Raw genomic sequence first — 23,577 nt, 5'->3', positions numbered from 1 at the left:
CTATGTTAAAGACTGTCGCGATTAAAGTGAAATAATAAAAAAATAAAATAAACATTTCAAAGTCAAAACGCAGCGCGGGTGTTTTTATATTAATGCATCTCTGAAGTGAACCGACTGCCTTGAGAGAAGTTTCAATGGCATTATCGTTACTCTCACCGACGTATAATGTCTGATAAAGCAGCGTTTGTGAGCCAGTGCTGCTTTGTGTACAGCCGTTACCGGGAAACCGCTGTATTCATGCCGTTCCAAAAGCGCCACCCAGTGGCAGACAGAACCTCATATTTTAGCCTTTTTAACTATTTTCAAGAAAAAAGAAAAAGAAAAGGGATGAGTCAAAAGTGTAAAGAATTATTTTAATTTAAAGCACATACATTTTACTGTCTGATTTTTTTTTTTTTTTTAAGGCACATAGGCACATTAGCCTTTTGTTCTGAACAAAAACAGCAGACAGGCTTATTGAAAATGAAAATTCTTTATACTTTGACTTGTTCCTTCTTTATTTTAAAAAAATATATTTTAAAGGCTGAGGCTTGTCAATTTGAGGTTTGTCAATTTATACAACTCTTTCTAATTGTGAAAACCTGTATTTGAACTGCAAATCATGTTTTTTGAAGTCCGTTTATGGTTTAATATGTTACAATATGTTACAATAGACATTGCCCTACCCTACTCATACAGTGTTTATTTTATTTTTGCAGGGTAAAAAGCCTTAAATATTATTTTAAAAATACTGCAAATACCCTGTAAATTATTTCTTTCTTTTTATTTTATAACTTATATACTGTAGGTTGGCTATTTATATTATGCAATGCTATATGCTATCCAGACCAGTGGTTTTTAATAGCATAATAACATCTGATTTAAAGTGAAAAACTCAAGTGTGTGTGTGTGTGTGAGCTTGGTTTTTGCTCTGATATGCATAATCAGCTGTTAGACCTTTTATTAAGACGTGTGTGCCTTTCCAAATCATACTCAGTCAGTTGAATTTGCCACAGGTTAACTTCACTTGAAGTGTAGTAACATCTACAAGCAATACGAATGCTCCTGAGCTAAATTTCAACTGTCCCAGATAAGGGTATGAATACTTATGCAATGGAATCATTTAAGTTTTTTATTTTTAATGAATTTGCAAAGATGTTAAAAATCTATTTTTTTCTTTTCCATTATGGTGTATGGAGTGTAGACTGATGTGGAAAAAAAAGTAATATAAAGATGTTTAACATAAGGCAGGGAGGCGTCACGTGGCTCTGGCGAGGATGGCTGGTTGATTGATTTGCTCCGATAACCTGTACACAAAAAAAGTTATAATACCCCGGTAAATTTAACCAATTCCGATCGAAACTAACAATTTGAGTATGTCCAAACATCTTGCTTCGAAACAGTGTGACATTTTTACCAGAGCTCGTAGAACAGGCACGGAAAAAAGCCGACTGGACACGGCTGACTCTTTCATCACCTCAGCATCTAAACGCCTGAATCTTCTGGAGGCAAAGGTGGAAGATTTAGAAAACCGCAGCAGAAGAAAGAATCTCCGACTGTTCGGTCTTCACGAGGGTGCAGAAGGCTCAAAACTGCTCATGGACTTTGTCAAAGACATGACATCTGACACACCGTTCTCTCTGGAGCGGGTTCATAGGACACTAGCTCCAGCCAAACCTAACCAACACAGGCCCGTTCTCATCCGCTTTCTTAAATTTCAGGAAAAGGAAATGGTGTTTCGCTCAACAAGACGCAGAGAAATCACCTACGATGGAAACAGGCTGTATTTTTCCGAGGATTTCTCAGCCGAAACGATGCGGCAACGCCGGGAGTTCAACAACGTCAGAAAACTGTTCGCTGATAAAGGGATGTATCGTGGATTTCTCGTCCAACCCTGCAAACTGAGAATTCTGCATGACAAAAAGATCCACTTGTTCTCATCTCCTAAAGAAGCCGAGGACTTTTATCGCAGCATTGGCTAAAATGTCCTTGTGAGTAACTGCATATGGATCAAATTAAAATGATGAATAAGCTATAGTTGGGGTATAAATAATGACCTTGCCAAGACTGACAAAGGCTGAAAAATACAAATTCAATTTTCTGTTTTGAAAGACATGTAACTTATAATTTTGATTTTTGAGGACATATCTTTTATTTGTTAAATCAATATTATATTCTTTTAATGTCTTGGCACTGTTAGTCTTTGAAATGACAAGTTATTTATTTATTTATTATTTTTTTATTCTCTCTGTAAATTTGTGTGCTGGAGATTTGAGCAAAAAGCTGTCGTTTGGGGACAGGGCTCATGCCAAAAGGGAAGGGGGGTAGGGGTGGGGGGGAGGTGGGAACTCGATGTTTGCAGTTCTCACAGTTTAAACTGGTTCAGCGCACTGTATCTAATCTTTCATCTTCGAGTATACAAATGGATGGTCATTGTAGCCTAAGCATTATTGTAAAATGGAAATTGTATGTAAAGTGATAACATGGAATGTCAAAGGGTTAGGCCACCCTATCAAGCGCAAACGAGTCCTTAATTTCCTTAAAGAAAAAGTTAATATTGCCTTTTTACAGGAAACCCACCTGTCTGAAATAGAACATCAAAAACTTAAGAGAGACTGGGTGGGCCAAGTATTTTTGTTATGTTATCCACTGATCATTCATGTGCTGTCATTTTATTTCAGTTTTAATTTACTAACACAAATTGGATTTGATGTATGTTTGATGTATTTGTATACTCTGATGCTACTTAATGTATATATATATATTTTTTTTTTTTATTGTTTTGATTGTTGTTATATTGTAAATTGCTAAATAAATAATAATAATAAAAAAACAACATAAGGCAGCAACATAGCAAAACATGAAAAAAAATGAAGGGGTATGAATACTTTCGCAAGGCACTGTGTACCACAGTAATACAAATTTGGGGAAACTCCCTTGGTAGATAATACTGTCGAAGGGAGACACATAACAATTCCATGTCCATAGTACACAGGCTCTCTCTAACCTTGACTGCGTGGCACCAATCCTCTCAAACAAGAAGGCATACCCCACCTCCACGAGTCTTCCCGGTGATGTCAGGATCTCTGTCGGTTCTAAACAATGCAAAGCCAGCAGGTTCCACCTCGCTGGTGGTGACGTTGCTGTCCAGTCACATATCGGTGATTTCCAGGACACAGGAATTCCGGTACTCGTGTAGGTAGCGAATATTAGCTGATAGTTCATCTATTTTTGCTCGCAGAGATTGCGCATTGATGAGAAGGGTAGTAGGCAGGCAAAGTTTATTTTTATCTTTCAGCCGTCTTAATCGGCGACGAAGGCCTGCTCTGCATCTGCGTTTGCCCCTCACATTTGTTTTAAGATAGTTCGGGATCATATCCACTGCTGTAGAACACTCCATTCGAGCAGAGTTACGAAGCAATAATAAAAACTCCCGGTTATATCGGATTTAATTTACGGTAATGCCGCCAGCAGTGTGGTCAAAGTTCAATCCACAGGAAAAATAAATATTGAAAAATGTTTCCATGTTGCATAATCCATGATTAATATCCTCCAGAAAACATCCACATAAGTAAAAAGACAGTCTTAATTAAAATTTTTGCCATGTGAAACGCCAAGAAGCAGAGCGAGAAACGCCGCAGGGCAGCCACAGAGCAGCCACAGAGCAGCGCCACCAGAAGTCACAGTAAATGTTAAAGAGATCTCTTATTTATTTTATTTTTTCCCCCTCTGGTTAGCTTCAATCACTACGTTTACATGGACATCAATACTCCGATTTTAATACGATTAAGACAATACTCTGATTAAGAGTCTACCATTTAAACAGAGATTTTTGATGACCTTAATCCGGCTAAAGTCATAATCGAAGTAAACACAAATCGAATAAAGACATGTGGAGTATTCCTATTTTAGTCACATTATCGAGGTGCAGTACTGACATGTAAACACCTTAATCAAACTATTACCGTCATGTAGGACTTTTCGCCGCATTTTGCGACAGGATACACACACGGCAGCGATCAACTGTTTGACGGTAAATAAAAGAGCTTCAACACCGCCATCATCTGTATGCACGTACAAATAATTAACTGCACTTGAAGCTTTCATAAAATTAAAAATGAAACACCCAAAACTGTATATGGCATCATCACGAAGACGTACTATATGTTTATATGTTAAATTCTGGAGGAGAAGTCGGATGGCGTCACGTGGTGACGTAATGACGCATGCCATTAATCGCTCTATGTACTATAACATGTAAAATGGGAACATGAAAGGATTATTCTAAAAGCAACTCATGTAAACACCTTAATCATAATATTGTTTTATTCAGAATAAGGTAAATAATTAGATTACTGATGTCCATGTAAACATAGTCAATGTCATTTATCCACACCATTTTTAATCAAAGACAAAACATGCATTGTCATATTTGAAGTTGTTTTATGTAGACAGTGTTTTATTGCACAGTGATTTAACAGAGGAAACCATAACCTATATTTACATTGGTGCTGACAAATGATTAATCACATCCAAAATTAAAGTTTTTGTTTACATTATATATGTACTGTGTATATGTATTATGTATATATAAATACACACACATACAGTATATATTTTGAAAATATTTACATTTATATATTCATAATCTTATATTTTTATGTGTTTAACATATAAACATAACATTTTTCTTAAATATATACATGCATGTGTTTGTATTTATATATACATAATAAATATACACAGTATACACACATATTATGTAAACAAATACTTTTATTTTGGATGCGATTAATTGTTTGACAGCACTAATTTACATACATGCAAAAATGGGCTGTACAAGACAAAATTTTAATGCTAAACAAAGCAAAACAAACACTGGTACGCTAGTGTTACATTTGCTAAAAAAAAGGTATTGCTCTTATACTAAACATCTTGCACTTGTAAGTCCTTTCTAGTGTGTTTGGAAAATTTGGTGTATATACAATTCTGGACATTGAAGATAAATTTAAACTAGTAACCCTTGATATTCTGAAACGTTTAATGCTATTTAGCCCTTGTGCAACCTTATGGACATTTTTGTCCATTTCAGTTTTGTTTTTTGTTATAAGTGTGCCTGTGTTAATGCCAGCTGCATAAATTTTGGCTCAGGTGTTTATTTTTATTGGAATTTTAATATTTCACCCTCATTTCCTTCAAAAAAATCTATTTTACCCTCCGTACAAAAAATACTCACTCTCAGGACCTTAAGGACAAAAATATCCACATTGAAACCCATTAAAACTGCAATTTTTTAACCAAGGGCCATTTGACCTTAAAACGATGCAATATTTGCTAATAGGCATTCATTCTATCGGCAAGGCTTCAAATTTTACATTTTTACCATTTTTTACTAGATTGTGCCATTTTTTTTTCAAATTTGGCATATAAAAGAAATACTCGCTTTATTCGTGTTTTCTGCTTATGCATATTATAGTCTATTATAGAGTCAATTGGAAAAATAATGCAGCTATAATTGTGTGGGTATGTTGGTAAGGATGTCAGAATGAGGTTTGCATGTGTTTACTGAAAATTTAAAAACTGCATGTTGTGTTGTGTTATCTTGTGCATCCTTATGGACATTTTTGTCCATTTTAGTTTAGTTTTTTTGATAATTTTGGCTGTGTTAATGCTAACTGCATACATTTTGGTTCAGTTGTGTATTTTTATTGGAATTTTAATATTCCACCCTCATTTCCTTTTAATAAATCTATTTTACACTAGGTACAAAAAAGTGAAACACTCAGGACCTTTTGGACAAAAATGTCCCCATTGAAATATAAATTCAACGCCAATATAAAAAATATTTATATACAGTATATATATAAATATTAGTGCTGGGCAACGATTAATCGCGATTAATCGCATCCAAAATAAAAGTTTTTGTGTACATAATATATGTGTGTGTATTGTGTGTATTTATTATGTATATATGAATACACACCCATGTATGTATATATTTAAGAAAAATGTGTTATGTTTATATATTAAATATATTTATATATCATATAAATTATATTAATAAATATATACATGTAAATACATGTACATCTTTTCAAAATATATACTGTATGTGTGTGTCTTTATATACACATAATAAATATACACAGTACACACAGATATATTATATAAACAAAAACTTTTATTTTGGATGCTATTAATCGCGATTAATCGTTGCCCAGCACTAATAAATATTTCATTTATAACCACATATAAATGAAAACTGCCTAATGTTACAGAGTGAAATGTCAATCCAGAAAAGTGGTAAAGGCCTGTGCAAGCTTTGGGATAGTGATCTACTGCATCTTTGCTTTGATAATATTACTGAATATGATCCAGATGCAGTATTTGATAAAAATGCTATTTTCTCAGCTTTTTGCTCAAAATGTTGCTTTTTTTTTTTTATATGAAACCTACCTACATTCAAGTGTTGATAAAAAAACAACAACAATGCTTTAAGCTTGGAAAAAACTGATTATTTGTTTGTGTTTGTAGCTCCGTGTACCTTCGCTTTTTATTGAATCTCTACCTTACTTTCATTCCCTTTTGTCTAAAGTGATAATATATAACTTAATTCTCACCATATTTCTGGTGTTATCTTTCAAACTAATCTAACTAATTTGATCGTTCGCCTTTAAAAACCGCGAGTGCAGCTTGTTAGCCCGTTAGCTTGTCACTCGCGGTTCCCATTTGCATTTCTATTCGCGCCTATTATTTATTTTTTTTTTTCCTCGCTCCGTTTTTCACGAGCTCATCTAACAACAGTGGTAAGTGGTAAGTTAAGTTGGTATCATTCATCAATCACGGTGAGTAATGGCTTCTTCTCCTGCTATTGTTGTTTGCACTGTCTGCCACATGTATAGTTTATCTGTCTCTGTCAGCAGCAAGGGATTCACATGTGATAAATGCAGGGAAATAGTTAGGCTGACAGAGAAGGTTTTAGAACTAGAGACACGCATCCAAACTTTAGTTGAGGACAGTAAGAATGTGAGGGCTGTAGATACTGCTTTGGATGCGACTAGCTCAAGGAGTCCTGTACATTGTTCGGTTTCGGTTGAGCCCGTGCAGCAGGGCAACTGGGTGACAGCGAGGCGGCATAGTCGCGGGTCAAAACACCACTCTTCCGTTCCGATCAGAACATCAAACAGGTTCTCCCCACTCAGTGATCCACCCACTGAGAAACCTGATGAAAGTGCTCTAGTTATTGGCGATTCTATTGTACGGAACGTGAAAATAGAGACACCAGCCAACATAGTCCATTGTTTACCAGGAGCCAGAGCGCCTGACATCTTGGCAAATTTAAAAGTGCTGACTAATGCTAAACGTAAATTCAGTAAGATTGTTATCCACGTCGGCGCTAATGATGTTCGACTTCGCCAGTCGGAGATCACCAAAAATAATGTTAAAGAGGTGTGTGAACTTGCAAGTACGATGTCAGACACTGTAATATGCTCTGGTCCGCTCCCTGCTTACCGGGGTGATGAGATTCATAGCAGACTGTCATCACTTAATGGCTGGATGTCTAAGTGGTGCCCGCAAAATAACATAGGCTTTATAGACAATTGGAAGAATTTTTGGGGCAGACCTGACCTGTTGAAAAGAGATGGTGTTCATCCCTCCTGGGGTGGTGCCGCTCTTCTCTCTAGAAATATGGCACATAGTCTTAGAGTTTGTACTTGACTAACTGGAGCCCAGGTCAGGAAGCAGACAGACTGGCTAAACCGATCGTCTGCTAGCCGCCTCATGTCACCAAAGTCAGTTAACTCTCAGCACATAGAATCTTTTTCATCTAGATATCACGCTATAGAGACTGTGTCTGTTCCCCGAACTAGAAAATACAGAAAACATCCAAACCAAAGTAATAGTAACAATTTAATTGATGTTCAACAAATAAAAAAACGATATAATACAGATAAACACATGATAAAGCTTGGCTTATTGAATATTAGATCCCTTTCTTCAAAAGCACTTTTTGTAAATGATATGTTCACTGACCATAAACTAGATGTGCTTTGTTTGACAGAAACCTGGCTAAAACAAGATGATTACATTACTTTAAACGAGTCTACACCCCAAGATTACTGTTACAAACATGAACCGCGTCCAAAAGGTAAAGGGGGAGGTGTTGCTACAATTTATAGAAATATTTTCAGTATCTCTCAGAGGCCAGGTGAAATTGTCGAAATCATACTCTAGATTTAATACTGTCACATGGAATTGATGTCAGTGGCGTTGAAATTTTACAGCAGAGCGATGATATCTCAGATCATTATCTAGTCTCCTGTATACTCTATATAGCTAAAGCTGTAAAGCCAACTTCTTGTTACAAATATGGTAGAACCATCACTTCTACCACAAAAGACTGCTTTATAAATAATCTTCCTGACTTATCTCAGTTCCTCAGTATATCCAATAGCTCAGAACAACTTGATGATGTAACAGGAACTATGGACTCTCTCTTTTCTAGCACTCTAGATGCGGTTGCTCCTTTACACTTAAGGAAGATTAAGGATAAGAGTCCAACACCGTGGTATAATGAGCACACCCACGCCCTAAAGAGAGCAGCCCGGAAAATGGAGCGCAGCTGGAGTAAAACTAAATTAGAGGTATTTCGTTTAGCTTGGCGGAAAGTACCCTATCCTACAGAAAAGCATTAAAACTGCTAGATCTGATTACTTTTCGTCTCTTCTAGAAGAAAACAAACATAACCCTCGGTATTTATTCAATACAGTAACTAAATTAACGAAAAATCAAGCATCAACAGGTGTTGGCATTTCCCAAGAGCATAGCAGTAATGACTTTATGAACTACTTCACTTCCAAGATCGATACTATCAGAGATAAAATTGTATCCTTGCAGCCGTCAGCTACAGTATCGCATCAGATAGCGCACTATAGATCCCCTGAGGAACAATTTCATTCATTCTCTACTGTAGGAGAGGAAGAATTGTATAAACTTGTTAAATCATCTAAACCAACAACATGTATGTTAGACCCGATTCCATCTAAACTACTAAAAGAGCTGCTTCCAGAAGTCATAGATCCTCTTTTGGCTATTATTAATTCATCATTGTCATTAGGATATTGTCCCCAAAACCTTCAAATTGGCTGTTATTAACCCTTTAAAACCTAAGGGTAAAATAGGTCATTTTCACACATTTTGTTTATTTGACTGTAAAATTCTAACAGAATGTGCTATTTTCAAGTGCAAGGTGTCATTTTTTCAGAAAACAAATGGCTTTCCAAAAAGTACAGTTTTTGACCATTAATCTTGTGTTTTGAGTTTGTGAACAGAATTTAAATAGACAAAAATAAAAAAACCGGAATATTTTTTTTTATTATTATTTAGAAAAAAAGAGAAAAATCATGATCGAAATAATCCAACACTTCTTACTTCAAAATTCAACTATAATACATATATACAAGTATTTTTGGGACACTGGGTTGCACAGTTTTCATTTAGGAGGCTTTTTTGTTCATACACGCACACATTTACACATGCATGTACATGCGTGCACCCATTCATTTACATGCGCGGACTCATTATAGCGACGCACATACCACATGTGAAAAAGTCTCATCAGCCTGCTCCCAAAGTCTCATCAAAAATCATCCTAATCGACTCTTATGCTGTTTACTCCTCCTTGACCATGTTTTTGTTCATTTTGTTTATTATTTTATGCAATAACAAACTCCGTGCTCCCCATCTCTCCATTCAAATTCTCCCTTCCCGCTCTCCCGGAAATCTGCCGTCATTTGTTGACGGAGCGCAAGAAATTACCGTAATAAGCCATATATTGCCGAAAAGCGCATATTGTCTGCTATCAGGAGCAATTTGAATTATTTTGATAGTGCAAACGGTAGAAGAGTTATGGTAACATGAATACAGCTTGGTCTGATGTGTCGGCGCCGACACAGCCAGTTTTAAAGGGTTAAGCCTCTCATTAAAAAACCACAACTTGACCCCAAAGATCTAGTTAATTACAGACCGATCTCAAATCTCCCTTTTCTGTCAAAGATACTAGAAAAGGTAGTATCCTCACAATTATATTCCTTCCTAGAGAAAAATGACATCTGTGAGGAATTCCAGTCAGGATTTAGATCGTATCATAGTACTGAGACTGCTCTCATTAGAGTTACAAATGACCTGCTTCTATCATCTGATCGTGGTTGTATCTCTTTATTAGTTCTACTGGATCTTAGCGCTGCGTTCGACACTATCGACCACAACATTCTTTTGAATAGACTAGAAAACTTTGTTGGCATTAGTGGAAGTGCCTTAGCATGGTTCAAATCGTACTTATCTGACCGCCATCAGTTCGTAGCAGTGAATGAAGAGGTATCATATCGATCACAAGTGCAGTATGGAGTACCTCAAGGCTCAGTACTAGGGCCGTTACTTTTCACGCTTTATATGTTACCCTTGGGAGATATTATTAGGAGACATGGTGTTAGCTTTCACTGTTATGCTGATGATACTCAGCTCTATATTTCTTCGCGCCCGGTGAAACACACCAAATTGAGAAACTAACGGAATGCATAGTCGATATAAAAACTGGATGACGAATAATTTTTACTGCTAAATTCTGAAAAACAGAGGTGTTAATTATCGGACCTAAAACCCCACATGTAATAACCTAGAACATTATCTAACACTTGACGGCTGCTCTGTCAATTCTTCTTCATCAGTCAGGAACCTAGGTGTGCTGTTCGATAGCAATCTGTCATTTGAAAGCCATGTTTTTAGCATCTGTAAAACTGCATTTTTCATCTCAAAAGCATATCTAAATTACGACCAATGCTCTCAACGTCAAATGCAGAAATGTTAATTCATGCGTTTATGACCTCAAGGTTAGACTATTGTAATGCTTTATTAGGTGGTTGTTCTGCACGCTTGATCAACAAACTACAGTTAGTCCAAAATGCAGCAGCTAGAGTCCTTACTAGAACCAGGAAATATGACCATATTAGCCCGGTTCTGTCAACACTGCACTGGCTCCCTATCAAGCATCGGATAGATTTTAAAATCTTGTTAATTACTTATAAAGCCCTGAATGGTTTAGCTCCTCAGTACTTGAGCGAGCTCTTATCGTATTATAGTCCTCCACGTCCGCTGCGTTCTCAAAACTCTGGCCGTTTGATAATACCTAGAATATCAAAATCGACTGCGGGCGGCAGATCCTATTCCTATTTAGCACCCAAACTCTGGAACAGTCTACCTAACACTGTTCGGGAGGCAGACACACTCTTTCAGTTTAAATCTAGATTAAAGACCCATCTCTTTAGCCTGGCTTACACATAACGCGTGTCACGCTTCTATTATTCAAATCCGTTAAAGGATTGTTAGGCTGCATTAATTAGATCAACCGGAACCGGGAACACTCCCCATAACACACGATGTACTCGTTACATCGTAAGTTGAATGGCATCTATGCTAATATTTGTCTGTTTCTTTCCTAGTCTGTTTCTCAGTCCGTATCCGATCAGATGGTGGATCAGCACCAAGAGATGATGTCTACAGCCCTGATCGTCAGCGGAGACCAGGACACCCAGATGACCCCCAGAGATATATCCCTAGATATATCAACCAAAAATAACAAAATAACTAAAATATAATAAAATACCTAACTACATAATACTACTATTGTTAGAAATTGCAACAAAATTAAAATAGGAATATAAACTTTTGAACTGCGGGTTTCGTCTGGTCAGAGGAGAACTGGCCCCCCGACTGAGCCTGGTTTCTCCCAAGGTTTTTTTTTTTTCTCCATTCTGTCACAGAGGGAGTTTTGGTTCCTTGCCACTGTCGCCTCTGGCTTGCTCAGTTGGGGACACTTAATTTCTAGCGATTATCGCCGATTTGATTGCACAGATACTATTTAAACTAAACTGAGCTAGACAATGACATCACTGAATTCAATAATGAAATGCCTTTAACTGAAAATTGAGTGTTTAATCTTATCATTATACATTACTGACACTCTGTCCTCCAATTTGATACTGTTAAGTGCTTTGACACAATCTGTATTGTAAAAGCGCTATATAAATAAAGGTGACTTGACTTGACTTGAAAGTGGAGGGTCTGATCTTTATTTTGATGTATTGCGTGTTCAGATATTCATACAACAAAATATTCTGGGGGCCATGAAATTTTAGTGAAAATCAGCAAAAACTGGCGGTGGCTGGCAAATTTTTTCAAAGGCGCTGGCGAGTTAAAAGAGTTAAAGGTGGAAAACCCCATTGCAACATAAAAAAAAGCAACCTCTGAGCAGTAAAACATTTTTATAATGGAGTCTTGCAAGAGATTACAGCAAGACAAAGAGATCTCCCATGTTTCTCACACGTTTCTCTCCCATTGTCGTTTTGGATTTCTTTCTTTCAGAACTTTCTCATGTCTCAGTTGTGTCTAATTTTATTTCTCCTAAGGATTTTTAGGAGAAACATCTGAGACACTGTTGAGTGACACATACATGAGAATCACAACTACAGTGCCTATAGAAAGTCTTCATACCCATAAATTTTTTTCACATTTTGTTATATTGCGTTATGTTAAACTGCTTTAAAGTACTTTTTTTCCCCACATAAATCTACACCCCACTCACCATAATGACAAAGCAAAAACCGAATTTATCACAACTTTGCAAATGTATTAAAAAGGAAACATTGAAAAATTGACATTGCACAAGTCTTCATACCTTTTGCTTTGACACTTGATATTTAGATCAGGAGCATTCCAGTTTCACTGGATCGTCTTTGAGATGTTTCTATACTCCGACTGGAGTTAACCTGTGGCAAATTCAGTTGATTGAACATGATTTGGAAAGGCACACACACCTGTCTATATAAAGTTTAACAGCTGAAATGGATGTCTGAGCAAAAACTAAGCCATGAGGTCAAAGGAATGGCCTGCAGAGCTGAGACACAGGATTGTGTTGAGACAGATCTGGGGAAGACTACAAAAAAATTATGTAGTGTTGAAGGTTCACTGGAGCATTTGGCCTCCATAATCCTTAATGGATGAAGTTTGAAACAATCAGGACTCTTCTTAGGTCTAGCCTCCTGGCCAAACTGAGCAATTGAAGGAGAAGGGTCTTGGTTAGAGAGGTGAGCAAGACACTGATGGTCACTCTGGTCGAGCTCCATGATCTTATATGGAGATGGAAGGAACTTACAGAAGGACAAACCTCACTGCGACACTCCACCAATCTGGGCTTGATAGCATAGTGACCAAACTCAAGCTTCTCCTCAGTAAAGATACATGAAACCCTGATTGGAATTTACAAAAATACACCCAAATAACTCTCAGACTATGAAAGAAAAAAGATTCTCTGGTCTGATGAACCTCAATTCCCTGCGCGGGACTGTTTTTTAAGACCCGCTCCCGCGAGGTTATATACCGCACCCACCCGCTCCCGCGATATATTCACTCTTTGTTCACCCGCTGTCCGCTTTGAATAATTTTCTTCCCAACCCGACCGTTCCCGCTAAATTTAGATCTCGTTTCCAGAATCACACATTTAAATTTACGCTACTAAAAGAAAGACAGATAGGCTAACAAATATTTATTGTATTAAAAATATTAAATATTTATTTATTGACAGCAAAATGTTAAATTTTGCTGCCAACACAGTAGGAAAAAAAAAGTGTCACAGAGAAAATAAAAATGTACAAAAATAGTATTCTTTATTTTTATTCGTCTTGTCAGGATACAGTTCGTTTAACCTTTACAACACAATAGGAACAAGTGTCGCAGAGGGGGAAAAAAATGTAGGTTGTACAAAAACGGCCTATTATAATTTTATTCATCTTGTCAAAATACTAAATTCGTTTAACATCTTGCTGTAAACACAACAGGCCTAGGAAAAGTGTCGCAGAAGCAAAAAAATAAATAAATAAATAAATTCGACATCTGTCATTTAAAATTAAGCAAAATATAAACAAAACCGAGTTGAGCGTTCTTCAAGGACAGCGCATCCACATTTTGCTCCATCTTTTTTCTGCTCTGTCGCTCATCGACAACCTGCCTGTTCTGTCTGCGGGCCGTATATTCACTGGTAGGCTAGCCTGCTCTGAGCATCGTTATGCACATGCTGCGCACAGACCTCGCAAATAAAACAAAGCACTGGTTCATGCGTACAGTGCGTGCATAACAGTCGACTGCAGGCTGTACCTGTGCTTGAATAAAGCGCAGATATGTTGTTCTGAAAAGACGTCGGGAACGGGATATTGTTAGACCGCCCGCTCCCGTTCAAATTGCACCAGAGTTACCGACCGCAACCGCGTTTTATTCGGCATCCCGCATCACAAGAAATCTGGTCGGGTCCCGCGGGAATGCAGACCTCTACCAGGAATGACCCATTAATGTCTGAGGAAAACGAAGCACCGCTTATCACCTGCATAACACCATCCCAAAGGTGAAGCATGGTGTTTTTCAGCGGCAGGGAAGACGGAAAGCTGAATGCAGCTAAATACAGAGATATCCTTAATGAAAACCTGGTTCAGAGCGCTCAGAACCTCAGACTGGGCTGAAAGTTCACCTTCCAGCATGACAATCACCCTACGCACACAGCCAAGACAATGCAGCAGTGGATTAGGACGACTCTATGAACGTCCTCGAGTGGCCCAGCCAGAGCTGGGACTTGGAACCAATCAGACATCTTTGGAGAAACCTATAAATGGCTGTCCACCGATGGTCCCCAGCCAACCTGACAGAACTTGAGATGATCTAAAGAGAAGAATGGCAAAAAAAACCAAATGCAGATGTGCAAAGCTTGTTGCATCATACCCAAAAAGACCTGAGGCTGTAATTGTTGCCAAAGTGCAACTAAGTTTTGAGTATAGAGTATGAAGACTTGTGCAACTGTAACGCTTCTCATCCGACAGCATTCAAATCACAGGCGGACACGGAGAACTGCGTTTCATGCGTTGTTTACACCTCTCAACATCAGATAAACTTCTCTGCTGGGGTTAAACACCAGAACGTGACGCAGCGCGAATCTGTCTCAATAAAACAGTTTTAACAGTCAAGATTCAACTATATAAACATACCTGTAACACAACAAGGAGAGACATACATCCTCTGGCGACAGTGGGCATTTATACACATGTACATTCATCTAAAAGAGCAAACAGAAATGAGAGATAAACCTGTGTTTGATTAAAAAAGATGGCGTCAGCCATGCAACGCACATGTTGAGCAAACTGAATCTAAACTCCACAAAGTTCATCAAATACAATCACAGTCACTTAACATCTAGTTACACAACATCATTAACCGTTTATCTTAATATTGTTTGTGAAATTAACAAGTGTCAAGTTACAAAGAAAACTCATTTTGCGGGAGCACATTTTACCTACCACCTCTCAGCATTAGATAAACTTCTCTGCTGGGGGTGGGGGTGTAGTTTAACAGGTGAAGGGCAATTGACCCACTAATTACTTAATATCGCCACAAGAGGTCTCCAAACAACTAATAAATGAACAAAAACACAGTAATTTTGGTGAAAGTTATAACATATAAAGTAACATTTTTAACCCTGTTACACAATGCCATTTTTTCAGTGTTTCCTTTTTAAAAAATTTGCAAAGTTGTGAGTGGGTTGTAGATGTATGTGGGAAAAAAAAGTAATTTAACCCTTAAATGCATGAATGTTTCGCCAATCATTATTACATATTCAGGTCTTTAGCGACCCGGACCTATATATCCAGCACGGATGGATCTCTAACTGCTGCAATAGCAAAAAACTTTCTTGATATTTTAAGAACAATTACAGAAGAATAAAATAAAGCATATTTCGTTACCTTTTGAAACTTAAAGGCCCGGTTTCACAAACGGGATTTAGCTTAAGCCAGGACTAGGCCTTAAATTAAGATATTTAAGCAACTTTTATAAAAATGCCTTAGAAGAAAACATTACAGGTGTGCATCTTGACACAGAACAATGACACTGACATATTTTAAGATATGTCAGAGCAAGATATTTTCAGTTGAGTCCGCTCAAACATGCATTTTAGTCTGGGACTTGCTTAAGCCTGGTCTGTGAAACCGGGGGAAAAGGGTTCAGTTTGAGCAGATGATTTTACCATCGCTATCATTGTCAGAGCGCACTTCCACAGTACATTCAGCATCTGCCTCATATTCACAATCTCAACCATATTCTCAAAACTATCGTTTTCAATGGCTTCATATTCAATATTTTGATCACTGGCAGCTTATTCACCACATCCAGCATCAAATGGCAGTGACATTTATATTTCATTGCATAATAGTAATTGCTCTGCAGTAAAGCCATTCAAACCAGTTTATTTTTTGCTGATGATAATCATTTGTTTTATGCCTGCGGTAATTATGAGTGAAACATCACGTCATCATTGTGTATCAAACAGTGCCACCTTGAGGAAAAAAGATATATTGCACATTTTGAGTCATCAGATATGTAAATATAGTTGTGCAGAAAAAAACACTTACACATTTACATACCTCGGGTCTATAGCGACCCTATACACTTTTTACAAAAAAATTGTTTTAATTTATATATAAAATTTATTTATTAATAATCATTCTTTTATATTTTACTTTTTTTTTCTTGTTATATTGTTTATAATGAATAGATTGAGGAATACTAAGAAAGCTGATGTCTAACTTTAAAAAATGAAGGAGGGAGAGGGTAGAGAATGATGTCCCAGGTCGCTAAAGGCCCGAGGTATGCATTTAAGGGTTAAAGCAGTTTAACATAATAACGCAACATAACAAAATGTGAAAAACTTTCTATAGGCACTGTAAGTCTCCTGAGGTTAGAGCAATCACTGAGCAATAACATTTTCCTATAATGGAATCTTGATAGAGATTGCAACAAGACAATATAGAGATATTCTATGTTTCATCCACTACATTCTCAGTTTTGACTCTTTTTTTCTCAAATATTTCTCATGTCTTATTTGTGTCTACTTTTATTTCTAGGAGAAACATCTGAAAATGCTGTTGATACTAAAATGAGAGATATATGAGAATCTCATCTAAGTCTCCTGAAGAGCAACCACTGAGCAATAAATCATCTGTGACACCACAATAACCCAGCCTGTTCAGATTAAAGAATGTGAATGATGAACCGACACCAGCTGCAACTAAAGAAACGAAATGTGGAAATTTTGCAAAATGCAAATGTCATTCATACAGACAGTAAAACATACATATAAACATAATTAGAGGACAAGCAGTCCAAATCTATCTGCTGTCAGTTTTGACACCCATCATATTCAATCTTTCATCTTCATCTTCCACACTGAGCTCTACAATCATCAGCTCTCACACAAACACAAAAAAGCTCCTCAGCTGGTTTAGTACATGTGTCTCACACCTCTCCTGCTCACTGACAGAAATGTGATTCTGTGAGATTTTCCCCATTTTGTTTCTTTGGTAAGAAAGCACATGCTAAAATCATAAATATGATCATGTTTTGAAAGTGGAGTGATTGTTTTCAGTGTCACTTACCGAACTGATCTGGATTCTTTAACCACAGGTAACAGATTCTGAAGAACCTCATCTGCAGTATGTCGTGCTCCAATAAACTGTTTCAGATCAAACACATCCATCTTCTGCTCTGATGTCAGCAACACATAAACCAAAGCTGACCACTGTGAAGACGAGAGTTTGGCTTTTCTTATTTTTCCAGATCTCAGATAACGTTGGATCTCCTGCATCAGTGAATGATCACCCAGTTCATTCAGACAGTGGAACAGATTGATGGATCTCTCTGGAGAGTGATTCTCCATGATCTTCTGTTTGATGTACTGAACTGTTTCCTCTTTGTTGTAGGAGCAGCTTCCTGTCTGTGTCAGTAGTTTTCGTAAGAGAGTCTGATTGGACTCCAGTGACAGACCCAGAAGAAAACGCAGGAAAAGATCCAGATGCCCATTCTTACTCTGTAAAGCTTCATCAACAGCTCTCTGATGCAGCTTAGATATTAACCACATCCAGTTGGAGACAGAGAAAAGACTTTCTTTGGTTTGATCAATAATGTTCTTGATTATAAAGGACGTGTGCTCATATAGAGCTGCTAGATGTTCCTGAATGCTCAGATGAACAAAGCAGAAGACTTTCCCCTGATACAAGCCCAACTCCTCTCTGAAGATCTGAGTGCACAATCCTGAGTACACTGATGCTTCTGTCACATCAATGCCACACTCTCTCAGGTCTTCCTCATAGAAGATCAGGTTTCCTTTCACAAGCTGCTGGAAAGCCAGCTTCCCCAGTTTGAGGATCATGTCTTCATCTGTCATGTTCTTCTCAAAGTCCTTCTCACGTTTGATGTTGGTCTGAAGGATCAGGAAGTGTGTGTACATTTGAGTGAGAGTCTTGGGAATCTCTCCAGTCTCTGCTCGACTCAACATCTTCTCCAGAACAGCGGCTGAGATCCAGCAGAAGACTGGGATGTGGCACATGATGTAGAGGCTCCTGGATGACTTCAGGTGTGAGATGATCCTTTCGGCCAGACTCTGATCACTGATTCTCTTCCTGAAGTATTCCTGCTTCTGTGGCTCATTGAAGCCTCGTACCTCTGTCACTCGATGGATACACTCAGAGGGGACGAGATCAGCTGCTGCTGGTCTGGAGGTGATCCAGATGAGAGCAGAGGGAAGCAGATTCCCCACAATCAGGTTCATCAGCAGCACGTCCACTGAGGCTGATTCAGATATATTACACAGTTTCACTTTACTCTTAAAGTTCAGAGACAGACGACACTCATCCAGACCATCAAAGATGAACAACACTTTATATTCATCACTGGATATTTCCATTTCTTTAGTTTCAGGGAAAAACACATGAAGAAGATCTGAAAGACTGAGTGTTTTGTCCTTCATCAGATTGATTTCTCTGAAAGGCAGTGGAAATATGAGCTGGACGTCCTGATTCTCGTTCCCTTCAGCCCAGTCCAGGATGAACTTCTGCACAGAGACTGTTTTTCCAATGCCAGCAACTCCCTTTGTCAGCACAGTTCTGATGGCTTTGTCTTGTCTAGGTAAAGGTCTAAAGATATCACTGCATTTGATGGCCGTGTCCTCTGTTGCTGTTCTCCTGGATTGTGTCTCAATCTGTCTCACCTCATGCTCATTACTGATCTCTCCCCTCTCACTCTCTGTGATGTAGAGCTCTGTGTAGATCTCATTCAGGAGTGTTGGGTTTCCCTGCGTCGCTGTTCCCTCATACAGACGATCAAACTTCCTCTTCAGATTTGATCTAAAAGTGCTGAAGACATCATGGCTGTAAGATAAAAAAGTTAATAAGCACAATGTTTTATGTATTCTGTATCATATGTTCAGATCATATCTGAATATCTGAGACCAGGCCGTGTATCTCTAGTCTTGAAATGTCGTCGCCTAACCGTAGACGTGTGACTCTTCACAGACACACAGCTGGACTCTGGTTCTGATCTCTTCTGATGAACTGAGCTAAAACAGAGATTTAATTTCATCCTTTAAATTACTGTATGTAACAAATCAACTATACATTTATCATGATTAAAATCACTTTAAATAGCACTTATACCCATTTCATACACTGTGTTTATACAAAAATTGTGAACTGAACCGTGACAATATCTGACAATATTAAAAGTCACTGTCACAGTTGAGTTTCTGTTCGCTGTTATTGTATGTTGACACATGCTGTGTTCAGAATGCCACACTAACTTACTTTTTACTGTCCAGTACACAGTACATACTGCCTACTACGTTTTTTAAGAATAGTGTGTGAAACAGTATACAATAAGCAACAAATAAAATTTTAGAGTAGTATGCTACAGTGTTGTCACATGACAAACAGTGAACATTAATTTAGCACAGCTGTCAAGGCTGTAACCTTACAAATAAAGGTGCTAACAGATTTTACAAAGGCATAAAAAGTGGAAAAAGTGATATATTCTAGTTACACTATGTGCAAATGATCAATTCTGTTTACACTACAATAGCAGTATTTTTTTTTTTTAGCAATAGGCTAAATATAAATAGTAGCTGTGGCATTTATTTATTAGTGTAGTACATTATAAAACAGTATGCCATAACATATTCAGTGTAAATGATCACATTTATTAAAATTATTAATGGATGCTGCCTGGAAAAAAGCCCTTCCTACACCTACCGCTAACCATACTTTATAAACACTTTATTTTTAATGAACCATTTTATTTTCACCATTCAATTATTTCCTCTATTTTTATTGGAAATAAATGCCTTTATGATCTGATGGGAAAAGAAGAAAATTATTAATAATATTATATATTATTTATATATTATTACTGCAATATTATTATTATTATTTAATATCTTTGCATTATTCTTTGCAGATTCTGTCTTAATATGTCATCTGGGTATTTCATGTGTACAGAAAGTTTGCATACTATACACAGTATACAGAACATACTGGATACAGCAGAAATAGTAGGAGTATTATGACAGTATGAAATTTTGAACACAACATCAGTTTTCTAGTGTGTCTGTTAGTCCCTAATTAAGTTCACCTGTTGTTCATTCAGTTTCTTCATTTACCCTTGTGTATTTAAACCCTGAGTTCTGTCTGTTTGTTGTTCGGTGTCGTTGATAGTAATGTGGTTGTTACTACTTTGGTTTCCGCTGCATGTTTAGAGTCTTGTTGTAATTAAACTGTTTGTTTCTCCGAATGTCCTGCATTGTGCGCTTGCTGCAGCCACCTACTCCGACAGTCATACTATAATCATATTTTTATACAAATGTTATACCTGAGACCACTGCTAAACCTTATCGGTCGATCCATAGATGCGTCACTCTTCACAGACACACAGCTGGACTCTGGATATAATCTCTTCTGATGAACTGAACTAAAACAGAGAGAGATTAAAGTTCATCCTTTAAATTACTGTGACAACTCAACTACACATTTATCCTTATCAAATTCACTTTAAATAGCACTTTATAATCTTTCATACACTGTGCTTATACAAAAATTGTGAACTGAAATGCAATAAAATACATGATAATATAAATGTCATGCTATAATCATGTTTTTATACAAATGTTATACCTGAGACCACTGTTAAACCTTATTGGTCGATCCATAGACGCGTCACTCTTCACAGACACACAGCTGGACTCTGCTTCTGATCTTTTCTGATGAACTGAACTAAAACACAGATAAATTAAAGTTCATCCTTTAAATTACTGTAATAAATGAACTGTACATTTATCATGATCAAATACACTTTAAATAGCACTTCATGTTCTTTTCATATTGTAATGATTGTCCACTGAAGGTGAGAGTTGAAAGAACCCAAGTGCTGCTTGATTTAATCCAAAAGTGAGCAAACAATACACAAAGACTAGACTTGGCAAAACAAGAACACAGACATGGACAACTCACTAAACAATGGTTACATGAACAAAGCTAGATAAGATACAGTAGGCTTGTTGGAGATGAACTACACTAGCCTGCCACCGGCTGGCGAGATCTGCTCGTTGCAGGTTGGGGAGAAATAAAGAGACAGCCATCAGTTCAGACACTTCGTGCTTTATGTTTTTTATTCCTCATATCTTTAAGAGTCTCAAAATAGTGTGTTAGTTCACTTTTAAATAATACAACATTAGGTTTATTATTTGTATAACTTTGTTTTACGGAGCTATATAAAGTTTTCCAAATATAAGCAACAGGTTAACCAGAATGTTCTCTTCCAAACTTTTACTCTTACACAATAAGAACATATATTTACTAGATAGCCTAATCTTTAATTTTTGTTAATGTTTTGTGTGTTTTGTTTGAATATCAGATATTCAGTATCAAGACTGGTTAAATACAGGAACTTAGGAAGAATAAACATGCAACACACATTGTCCTTTTCATCACAGAATCTGACCAATGAGAATAAAGTGTGTCGTCATCAAGGCTCTCGCAGTCAATTTTGAGCAACTGCAGCGCCTGACCGAGGCGGCTGGTCTCGTTTTGCTCTCGCGGTATTTTGATGGCACATGTGATTTTAAGTCGGACAAATTTTCTAACCAGAATGCATTGCTTTTGTCAGGCGGCACCCGATCTTTGCGGTGCTGCATGAAGTCGAACAAGCCTCATGACTAAGAACTAAACAAAATAAAAGACATGAACAAAACCCAAAACCAGCCATGACACATGCACAGTTTATACAGAAATTGTGAACTGAACTGTGATAATATATGAAAATATAAATATCATGCTATAATCATATTTTTATACAAATGTTATACCTGAGACCAGTCCTTAAATCTCCACTGCTAAATCTTATTGGTCGATCCATAGACCAGTCACTCTTCACAGACACACAGCTGGACTCTGCTTCTGATCTCTTCTGATGAACTGAACTAAAACAGAACAGATTTATTCCTTTATGATTAAAATCATCTTAATATGAAATCTTCAGAAAGTATTTTTTAATGAAAAGCTCTTTTGGGGGCTCTATGGTGTTATTGTTTTCAATAAATATTAGACATCCATCTCATCTATAACATAATAAATTATTTATTTAATGTGTTACTCAAACCTGCATCCTGGAAAAAAATCTCCAGATGTTTGTGCTTTAGCCATGATGGATCTGAACAGTTTGATCTCCACTGACTCTAGATGGAAGAGAAAAACAATCACAAAAACTAAGCTATTCAAGCAGCTTTTGTCCGCCTCATTTCAGAAGTTATTTTCTGTCAATGTATGAGACTTTCGATGCATCAGCCGCTACAGTTAATAACTAGAAGAATAACAGTAAACGGGACAACTATGTGCGCTACAAACCAGTGTGTTTATGCTTATCATAATGGATTTAATTTGATATAACAAAAATTCAACTATATCAAGCAGTACTGTTTTTGTACAGCTGAATAAGTGGAATCAAATGATACCAAAAGCCTCACATGTTCTTACATTAAAAATAATAAGGTGCATATTTCAGCTGAATGAGATTTGGAGAATTACAAGCTGCCTTCACTCAAATACATAACATTTGTGGCATGTAAACACATGCGGTTTGGAGTTTTGAAGAATGGCAGTCAACACAAACACACAACAAACGTTGTTCATTTGCTTTCGGATGAAAAATATACATACCGATTCACATTTCCATCAGGTAACACACAAATTCATGCCTAAGCATATATAAATCTATTAAAGATTTAAAGATTTGTATTGTAAATCGATTATGTCTGTTTAAAACGGCTACATCAAGTCTGTACATTTACTTTCACTTTCGTTTATGACAAGAGTGGCCCATTATGGGTTGCCAGATCCCTGGTAAATGTTCCACATACCAGATATCACTCTTTCATCACGGAGACGTCTAGATGATGTGCATGATTATAAAAGACATATTTTTAGGATGTTTACTCATCTGGAATACATTGCATACATTGTGAAAATTTCAGCTTAAAATAATGAAGTTCAAAGGCTGCATTATTTTAAAGACAAATCAAAGTGTTATTTCAACTCATTATTTTAAATCTGGTCTAGTGTTGGACTGCTCTCTGTAAGGCAAGGCAAGTTTATTTATATAGCACATTTCATACACAGTGGTAAT

The 23,577-nt window shown here is 37.0% G+C and overlaps 1 protein-coding gene across 1 annotated transcript in view; it reads right to left on the bottom strand.

Moving 5' to 3' along the window:
- Positions 1–23,246, bottom strand: part of LOC131538364 (protein NLRC3-like) — a 230,206-nt gene extending 206,960 nt beyond the window's left edge. The window contains exons 1-6 of the mRNA XM_058772203.1: positions 23,112–23,246; positions 22,555–22,630; positions 22,262–22,375; positions 21,072–21,170; positions 20,770–20,868; positions 17,508–19,277 (exon numbers count right to left, since the gene is read on the bottom strand). Coding sequence (XP_058628186.1) covers positions 17,508–19,277; positions 20,770–20,868; positions 21,072–21,170; positions 22,262–22,375; positions 22,555–22,598 — 2,126 coding nt within the window. The 5' untranslated portion in view covers positions 22,599–22,630; positions 23,112–23,246. The remainder of the gene's footprint in view (positions 1–17,507; positions 19,278–20,769; positions 20,869–21,071; positions 21,171–22,261; positions 22,376–22,554; positions 22,631–23,111) is intronic.
- Between the last annotated feature and the right edge of the window lie 331 nt (positions 23,247–23,577).

This window comes from Onychostoma macrolepis, chromosome 04 (assembly GCF_012432095.1).
Source record: "Onychostoma macrolepis isolate SWU-2019 chromosome 04, ASM1243209v1, whole genome shotgun sequence".
In the NCBI taxonomy this organism is placed as follows: domain Eukaryota; kingdom Metazoa; phylum Chordata; class Actinopteri; order Cypriniformes; family Cyprinidae; genus Onychostoma; species Onychostoma macrolepis.
This window is presented reverse-complemented; position numbering and strand designations above follow the sequence as displayed.